Here is a 9,452-nt window from a genome sequence, read left to right on the forward strand (position 1 = left end):
ACTTTTCTGGGAAGGCTTTCCACTAGATGTTGGAACATTGCTGCAGGGACTTGCTTCCATTCAGCCACAAGAGCAGTAGTGAGGACGGGCAATTCATCCCAAAGGTGTTCGATGGGGTTGAGGTCAGGGCTCTGTGCAGGCCAGTTAAGTTCTTCCACACCAATTTAGACAAACCAATTCTGTATGTACCTTGCTTTGTGCACAGGGGCATTGTCATGCTGAACAGGAAAGGGCCTTCCCCAAACTGTTGCCACAAAGTTGGAAGCATAGAATCATCTAGAATGCTGTAGCATTAAGATTACCCTTCACTGGAACTAAGGGGCCAAGCCCAAACCATGAAAAACAGCCCCAGACCATTATTCCGCCTCTACCAAACTTTACAGTTGGCACTATCCATTGGGGCAGATATCATTCTCCTGGAACCTGCCAAACTCAGATTCATCCTTCGGACTACCAGATGGTGAAGCGTGATTCATCACTTCAGAGAATGTGTTTTCACTGCTCACTGGAGTCCAACGACGGCAAGCTTTTCACCACTCCAGCCGACGCTTGGCATTGTGCATGGTGATCTTAAGCTTGGCCATGGAAACCCATTTCATGAAGCTACTGATGGACAGTTCTTGTGCTGACGTTGCTTCCAGAGGCAGTTTGGAACTTGGTAGTGAGTGTTGCAACCGAGGACAGATGATTTTTACGACAGCACTTGGCTGTCCCATTGTGTGAGCTTGTGTGGCCTACCACTTCGCGTTGTTGCTCCTAGAAGTTTCCACTTCACAATAACAGCACTTCCAGTTGACCGGTGCAGCTCTAGCAGGGCAGAAATTTGACAAACTAACTTGTAGGAAAGGTGACACCCTATGGAGGTGCCATGTTGAAAGTCACTGAGCTCTTCAGTAAGGCAATTCTGCTGGCAATGTTTGTCTATGGAGATCGCATGGCTGTGTGCTCAATTTTATGCTCATGTCAGTAACGGTGTGGCTGAAATAGCCAAATCCAATAATTTGAAGTGGTGTCCATATACTTTTGTATATATAGTGTAGATTGACATGTAGAAACCATCACCTGAATAGTCGAGCTATACAAACCACAGACTTAACACAAACACACACCTGTATGGCCGCTGAGCTACGCAGGGTTAACACGCACACCTCCACAGACCACACCGACAGACATACCTGTATGGCCGAGCTGAGTTCGTCGGGGTCCAGAGAGGCTCCGTAAACATCCCAGGTCATCCCGTCTTCATCCCACTGCACCTGCTTCATACTACTCCTCCTCTTGCTGTGATCCCATTCTCCACTTCTCCTCCTCTCCTCCTCCTGTACCACAACCTTCAGACAGGATCTCCTCCTCCCCATCTCCCCCAGTGGGGCAGAGATGCTGTCCTCCCATTCTAACTTCTCCTCCCACCCCTCTCTGGGGATGTCCAGAGGGAACATACTGGAAGAGGGCGACACCAGGTTGGAGTGGGAGCCTAGCGATGACCTCAGGTTCAACCTAGACCCCGGAGGGGACCCCAAGATGGACTGTGAACCTAGATAAGTGTTGTCGCCCATGATGGAGTTGGACCTAGGGGGAGACCCCAGATTAGTGTCCGACCCATAATCCTTTAGGGAGCTAAAGTTTAACCTTGACCCTTGAGGTGACCCCGCCTGCACCCCGACCTCCACCAGCTCCCTCTGTGATGTCATTGTCCCCTCCTCCCTGAACCCTGACCCCTGGGGTAATGATGTCATCAAGTTCATGACCCCTGAATAGGCGGAGTTACAGGAGCAGCGGGGGCAGCCGTCCAATTGTGAGTCGCTGAGGGAGGAAACTAAACCTGCCGATATCTGACCTCGGCCAGACGGACAGGTGAGCCTCGGTGACCATGACAATGCCAGGTGAGCAGGTGGGCTGGGGAAAAACACCCGAGGGTCCATCTCCACTTCTTGCTGCTGTACAGGGATGCCCAAGCAAACACCCAACGGAGGTGTGTTGTTGTTAGGTCTGGGTCTGGGGCTCAGGATAGGGGGCTTCTCTACATAGTACATCCCCTCAGGGGTGCACCCTGGTTGGGGTGGGACCTGCTCAATGCTGCCCCTCTCCTCCAGACATTCCACACCCTGAGCTCTACAGGAAGGAGAGGGAAAGGGGGAAGAGGGATGCTTGTGGGGGGAACAGGCTTCGTCTGTGTAAGGATTTGGTCGGCATCCTTTAGGGGTCAGGGGTGAGGGTAGGCATGATATTACAGCTGGAGGTGAGGGTAGAGGTGAGGTTACAGATAGGGGTGAGGGTAGAGGTGAGGTTACAGATAGGGGTGAGGGTAGGCATGATATTACAGCTGGAGGTGAGGGTAGAGGTGAGGTTATAGATAGGGGTGAGGGTAGGCATGATATTACAGCTAGAGGTGAGGGTAGAGGTGAGGTTATAGATAGGGGTGAGGGTAGTGGTAACATTATAGGTAGGGGTGAGGACATAGGTGAGGGTGTGTGCGTTTGACAGGGTGTGTCTGCGGTAAGGGGTGACGGTCTGTATTGGAGTTGGGGTAGGTTGTGGCGTGTGTGTAGGGTTGGGCTCTGAGTGGGTGTGTTTAGGGGTGAGGTGAAAGGTGAGGGTGTAGCAGGTGTTTGTATGGAAGACTGAGACTCTGAAGCCAGTCTGGAGCAGCGAGCGGAGTACAGGATGCACGGGGTCTCCTCAGTCATACTCCCTCCCTTCCATATGACCGTCTCTGGTGTGCTAACACTGCTACACACACTGGCACTACACATACTCCAACGCGCCACACGCTCGTTACTAAGGGGAGATCCGTGCCCGTGTATGTTTTGAGACGTCTGTGAGTGTGAGGGTGTGGGTTGTTGTATGTATTGCTGTAGGGTTGTGAGTTTTGGTGTGTGTGTGTTTGTGGAGGACTGTGTATTTTGGCTGGCGCTCCGTCTCAGCTCCAGTTTTGCCCACGCCGGGTCTCGCAGATGCGGGTGTTTGGTTGCCATGACTACGTCCATGGAGCTCTTGGAGAGGGAGTAGATGGGTGAGCGTTCCTCCTCTTCCTCTTCTTTTCTCTCCGTCCTGAGTCCGCCCGTTGATCCAAAATGGCCGCTGACAGGGGGGAAGCCTTCCGATGACAGACGCCAGTGCCTCGCCATGACAACAACACTGACAAATAGGAATAAGGGATCAATTGATCTTCCAGCTGTGGCCTGGTTGTTTGTTCTGCTCAGGTTGTCTTGTCTTGAAGAAACTGCAGAAAAAAATATTTAATCTTTCTTTCTTTCCCTCCTCTCCCTCTCTCTTCCTCCATAAAACCTTCCTATCAGATGCGCCCCACTCTTCTCTTCCTCTCTGGTAACACACACACAGTCCAGATTAGCCTTCGGTAATAAGATTACAGGGTCCAGATTATTTTGTAAAACGTGGGATTGAGCTAAAGTTAAGAGAGCCTTTAGCCCTCACAGGTAACCAATTCTTCAATCTTCCTCCCTTCTGTCTCTCTTACTCCCTCCATTGAAGGGAGAGACAAAGAGAGAGAGAATAAAGAGGAGAACAATAATAGACTCCTGGGAAACAATTAGAGTAAATTTAGCTCTTTGAATCCTATTATTGAGTTAGCAATGAGAATTGTTTTTAAACACAAAGCCACACAGCTACGCTCACTACGCTGATCCCGTCCTATGTATATTCCAGTCAGTGTGTGTGTGTGTGTGTGTGTGTGTGAGTCTGTTAAACCCTGCAGATGGCTGAGAAGCTTTGGGAAACTCAGTCAGACTCCTTGCTAAACGCCACATCCCTTCTCTTCCCTCTGTCTCTCTTGCCCAAGCTGAACTCAATTTAGAAATGCTATGAGCCGGTTTCCCACACCCAGAATAAACCTATTCCTTGGAGTAGGGTTAATCTGGGTCTCAGAAACTGACACTGTACTCATGAACACTTACTCTTTCCCAACACTAGGATCCACACACACACACCCACACAGGTTCAGCATTGTTTCTTACCTTTATAAGTGCACCTGTTGTACTCGGATCCTTTTCTCATCCACAACTGACAGCAGACTACATTTAATTCTAACACCAACACTTTTTCACCCCCCGATCAATACTAAATCCACGATGAGCCCTCACTTAAAGTCTCCTCTCTCAATGTTGCTCTCTTGCTCTATTCTTCTATTACACTCTTTCAGATACTCTGTTCACTTACCCTTCCTCTCTCTCACACTCATTCTATCCTTTCCTTTCTTTCTCTGTCTCGCTCTGTAACTCTCTCGTGCTCTCTCTCTCTCTCTCTCTGACCCCAAGATGTAGGCCAGGTGGCTAAATGTGTGTGTGTGTGTGTGTGTGTGTGTGTGTGTGTGTGTGTGTGTGTGTGTGTGTGTGTGTGTGTGTGTGTGTGTGTGTGTGTGTGTGTGTGTGTGTGTGTGTGTGTGTGTGTGTGTGTGTGTGTGTGTGTGTGTGTGTGTGTGTGTGTGTGTTAGCTGTAACGTTAGTCTTAGCCCTAAGGATAAGCATCTTGTCATCTCATTAGCTGTATCTCTGCTCTCTCAGACTGACCAATCCCTGTGCAGAGAATCAGTGTGTTGGTGCATGAGTGCATGTTTGTGTGCAATGACTATTGCTCAGGTGAAAAGTTAAAATTTTCCCCATGGCCCAAATAAAATGTATATGAATTTACTGAATGGGTTAAAATGATGTTGCCTGTGTGTATATAGGCTCTGTGTGTGTGTGTGTGTGTGTGTGTGTGTGTGTGTGTGTGTGTGTGTGTGTGTGTGTGTGTGTGTGTGTGTGTGTGTGTGTGTGTGTGTGTGTGTGTGTGTGTGTGTGTGTGCGTGTGCGTGCGTGTGCGCGTTTGTGTGGCCTTGAATCTGTGAGGCCCAGAGTCCTGAAGCTAGGGGTGGGAAGGCAACAGCTGTATCTTACATTCAATACCACCTGGTTTCCAGACTGGAACTCTGTACAGGAACACACTGGAATACTACCTCGACTTACATTCAACTTATTCCTACCTTCCTACCTGAACCTCCGGTTCTGTAGGAGGGGAAAAGAGCAAAGCTGAAAGAGAGAAATAATGTGGAGTGTAATGACAGTGTCATGACTGAAGGGTCAAGAAACAAAGGGAGAGAGACATGGCTGGTGAGTAAAAATACTGGAGAGAACCCAATTCACCCTCTGTTTCCTTCCCTTCAACTTCATCTGAAGTTCACTTTTTTACTCAGAAATAATTGTTTGTACATGTGAAGAATACAACTTATATTATTGTGCAGAATTTTTCCAGGCAGAGGAGATTGACAGGCAAACAGACATAAAACTCAGAAAGTGTTCATACCCCTTGATTTATTTTTGTATACATTTTTTAAAATGTAACCTTTACTTAACCAGGTAGGCAAGTTGAGAACAAGTTCTCATTTACAAATGTGACCAGGCCAACATGAAGCAAAGCAGTTTGACACATACAACACAGAGTTACACATGGAATAAACAAACGTACAGTCAATAACACAATAGAAAATAAAGTATATATAGAGTGTGTGCAAATGGCGTGAGGAGGTAAGGCAATAAATAGGCCATAGTAGCAAAGTAATTACAATTTAGCAAATTAACACTGGAGTGATAGATGTTCAAGTAGAAATACTGGTGTGCAAAAGAGCAAAAAAGTAAATAAAAACAATATGGGGATGAGGTAGGTAGATTAAATGGGCTATTAACAGATGGGCTGTGTACAGCTGCAGCGATCGGTTAGCTGCTCACATAGCTGATGTTTAAAGTGAGGGAGAAAAAAAGTCTCCAACTTCAGCAAAGTTTTTTGCAATTCGTTCCAGTCATTGGCAGCCGATTATTCTGTCACAGTGTTACGTCCGTCGTTAAATGATGACCAAGGTGCAGCGTGGTAGGCGTACATTTTCTTTCAATATAAATGTTCCACCAAAAACAATAAACAACTCAACGAATGTAAAGCTAGGAGTGCAAACACATGCAACATACAAAGACAAGATCCCACAACAGAAGGTGGGAAAAGGGCTACCTAAGTATGAACCCCAATCAGAGACAACGATAGACAGCTGCCTCTGATTGGGAACCATACTCGGTCAACAAAGAAATATAAACATAGATTTCCCACCCTAGTCACACCCTGACCTACCAAATAGAGAATTTAAAGGATCGCTAAGGTCAGGGCGTGACATTACCCCCCCCAAAGGGGTATGAATGCTTTCTGAAGGCACTGTATTTCAGATCCAACAATGTTATTGGCTGTTGGTCTGTCTTTGGGACTCTTCCTCTTGCTTCTGTTTGGTGTATCTGTCTACTTCCTGTGGAGGAGGTGCGGCCAAAGACAATACCAGGAAATGGTCACCATGATAGTTCCTTTCCCAGCGTGCACCACTCCAATTCTGCTGACCAATCATAGACCCAGGTACAGGTGAGTGTCAGGTCACAGCCCCTAAATGTGTGTGTGTGTGTGTGTGTGTTGGAGTGTGTTCCTCTGCCCAGGTGTTGCTGACACATGCCAGATCTTACAACGCTTGATAAGTATTTTTAGTATCCACTAACCACATCATATGTTATATCAATCTGTCAGTCGATGACACAGTCGATGACACAGTCGATGACACAGTCGATGACGTGGCACGCAACCATTAGTTGATGCATGCAGGGGAACACAATCTATATGTGTTCAATATGAGAGCAATATGTTAGATAATGGTCGTGTTCCCCTGCTCAGAAGTTGCATGCGTTAACCAATGGTTGTGTGCCACACCGTCGACTGTGTCGTCAGGCACCAGATTGCTATAACATAGCGGTCAGCTGATACCTAAAATAGGTCTGGGATGCGTCGGCAACGTCTGAGCATAGGAACATGACCAAAGCCACTGTGTTATTTGTAGATGATTTGTTATGATAATTTTCTGTGCCTCTCTCTGTGATAGGCCAGATGAGATCCCATTCTTTCTGCCGCCCCGATTTAAACCAACTCTCAGGAGCGAGGAGAGGGAGGAAGAGGGACGGAAGGACCTCAGCAACACCCATCGTGGATCTCTCACAGTAGAGAGTAGGTTAGGAGGAGGGGAGGGGGGGACAGCAACACTGTCTGTATGTCTCGCATATCACCCACTCCCACTAATTGGGCTACTTTGTGCTACTTCTTCCTCTCTAGGCTGGTATCCAGTAGGTAGTGTAAGGGCAGGTCTGTACTGGGTCCCTGATGTCAGTGAGGTGTCACCCCCTCCTGGTCGTGCTGTGCAACTGTGCTTTTCAGTGGCCTATCGCCATGACAACGAACAGCTTTATGTCTCGCTGCTCCGCCTGAGAAACTTGCCAACATGTTTCTATATTAACGACACACTGGCAGAACTGAGACTTCTCCCTGACGACCGTCGCCGACACAAGGCCAGGGCCCGATGCAGGGGTCGCGACCCTGAGTTCAACAACAGCTTTGTGTTCCAGGTACACACACAAACACACTAAATTGGTTCCTTTAACTCCCACTAGACTAACTCACCCCCCACTCTCTCTCTCTCTCTCCAGGTATCGGGTGTGTGTGTATCTGAGAGTGTTCTCAGTGTGTGCGTGTTGAGTGTGGATCAGGGAGGCAGGCACCATGCGGTGGGCAGGGTTCTGTTCCCTATTGAAGGGGAACTGGGGGAGGGGGGCAGGCTGCTCTGGAGAGACCTAGAGACTAAGGACGAAATGCAGGTACACACACACACACACACACACACACACACACACACACACACACACACACACACACACACACACAACCTGCAGTAAGTAGCTCTTTTTTTCTCTCTGTCAGTGTTCAGGTCTTGGTGATATTCAGGTGTCTCTGAACTATAGTCCGTCTCTACAACGCCTCACTGTGGTCATACTGAGAGCCCGCAGCCTGCAGATACACACTGACACAGGTGAGTGTGTAAGAGTATGTGTGTCTGCATACATGTGTGTGTTCTGTTATCAGGTGTGTTCTCAAGTGTGATTGTGTTTATTTGGTTTTCAGGCATGTGTTTCCAGGTGAGCCTACAGATCCACACTCGGGTAGTTAAATCCAGACGGACGCCAGTGGTTAGTAGTGGAGCTGACCCTGGCTTCAACCACAAGATGACCTTTAAGCTTCGCCCCTCTCAGCTCGACCAGACCAGTCTGACCTTGGAGCTGATTGGATCAGGCCTTACCCCAGTTGGTGTGGTGGTGCTGGGGCCATTCATGTATGCCAGGGGGCCTCAGCTTCAGCACTGGACTGACATGGTCAATACACCCAACGAACTGGTCAAACAGTGGCATGGACTAGGCAAGCCCACATAACACACACACACAGCAAGATCATTTATTTAATTGTCAAACATTTTCACAGAAGTCTTTCACAATAAATCAATTCCTTACTACATATTTCTTGTTGTTTCTGTGGTAATTGAGCACTGTAACGAGTGTGCTGGGAGTCGGGAAGCAAGTTCAGGGAGTGAATAATTTAAATAAATGAATTAATAAATGAACAAAACATAATACAAAACAAGGAACACCACACAGACAAGAAACAGAAACAATGACACCTGGGGAAGGAACCAAAGGGAGTGACATATATAGGGAAGGTAATCAGGGATGTGATGGAGTCCAGGTGAGCGTCACGATGGTGACCGGTGTGCACCATAATGACCAGCCTGGTGACCTAGAGGCCGGAGACGGAGCACACGTGACCAGCACTTACAGGAACACGTGTGTATAAATGATTTGACAAACCCTACAAAAAGAAAGTTATATATTTATATCTATTTTGTATTTACAGAACAGATTTTCTCACATAGTTGTGGTTCAAAGGTCCAATGCAGCCACTTATCTCAATATCAAATCATTTCTGGATAACAATTAAGTATCTTACTGTGACTGTTTTCAATTCAAATGGTCAAAAATAAAGAACAATAGCTACTTAGCAAAGAGAAATTTCTCAATCAAGAATTTTGCCAGGACTGTCTGGGAGTGGGACTGGGACTGAGAAGAGGAAAAGTGAAAATAATCTGTTATTGGCAGAGATATTTTGAAATATCTGTTATTGATCTATTAACTCATTTACCACATAGTGATGTCACCATGGAAGGCCAAAACTTTCTCCCAGCTCTTACATTAAAAGGGCATTATCATAATTTGATTGACTATTATTATATATTTTTTTATCAAGGGAGGCAAAATGCTTGCTGGCTTCCCGTGCATTCAATGCTATGGGCGGCAACAATGTCATACTCTTTGTGACCAGACAGCATCAGATAGATGGCCTACACACAGAGACAAAAAAAGCATATAAAAAAATGTATCTTTCGTCTCTCTGTGTTTTCGTCATTTGTATCTCACTTGAGAAAGCATCTGAGTCGAGCGAAACAGCGCCCCTCTGTCGCTGTATGTGTAGGCCATCTATGTGATAATGTCTGGTCATAAAGAGTATGACATTGTTGCAGCCCCTAGCATTGAATGCACGGGAAGCTGGCAGGCATT

At 47.0% G+C, this 9,452-nt stretch overlaps 1 protein-coding gene across 2 annotated transcripts; it reads left to right on the top strand.

Annotated features, from left to right (window-relative positions):
* Positions 1 to 4,893: 4,893 nt before the first annotated feature.
* syt15 (synaptotagmin XV) lies at positions 4,894 to 8,357 on the top strand. Of its 2 annotated transcripts, none has more exons than XM_035800819.2 (7): positions 4,894 to 5,105; positions 6,204 to 6,390; positions 6,899 to 7,020; positions 7,126 to 7,415; positions 7,497 to 7,664; positions 7,768 to 7,876; positions 7,969 to 8,357. In XM_035800819.2, the coding sequence occupies exons 1-7, from the start codon at positions 5,099 to 5,101 to the stop codon at positions 8,271 to 8,273; spliced, it is 1,188 nt and encodes a 395-aa protein (XP_035656712.1). In that variant the 5' UTR covers positions 4,894 to 5,098; the 3' UTR covers positions 8,274 to 8,357. The 2 variants fall into 2 exon arrangements, with proteins under 2 accessions (XP_035656712.1, XP_035656713.1); XM_035800820.2 differs by having other exon boundaries at positions 6,292 to 6,390.
* The last annotated feature ends 1,095 nt before the right edge of the window (positions 8,358 to 9,452 follow it).

This window comes from Oncorhynchus keta, chromosome 24 (assembly GCF_023373465.1).
Source record: "Oncorhynchus keta strain PuntledgeMale-10-30-2019 chromosome 24, Oket_V2, whole genome shotgun sequence".
NCBI lineage: Eukaryota > Metazoa > Chordata > Actinopteri > Salmoniformes > Salmonidae > Oncorhynchus > Oncorhynchus keta.

What these genes read in the sequence shown, in the direction of transcription:
- syt15 (XM_035800819.2), top strand. An exon ending in ACAACAGCTTTGTGTTCCAG is followed by an intron (nt 7,416 to 7,496) that starts GTACACACACAA and finishes CTCTCTCTCCAG; the next exon opens with GTATCGGGTGTGTGTGTATC. An exon ending in GCAGATACACACTGACACAG is followed by an intron (nt 7,877 to 7,968) that starts GTGAGTGTGTAA and finishes TTTGGTTTTCAG; the next exon opens with GCATGTGTTTCCAGGTGAGC.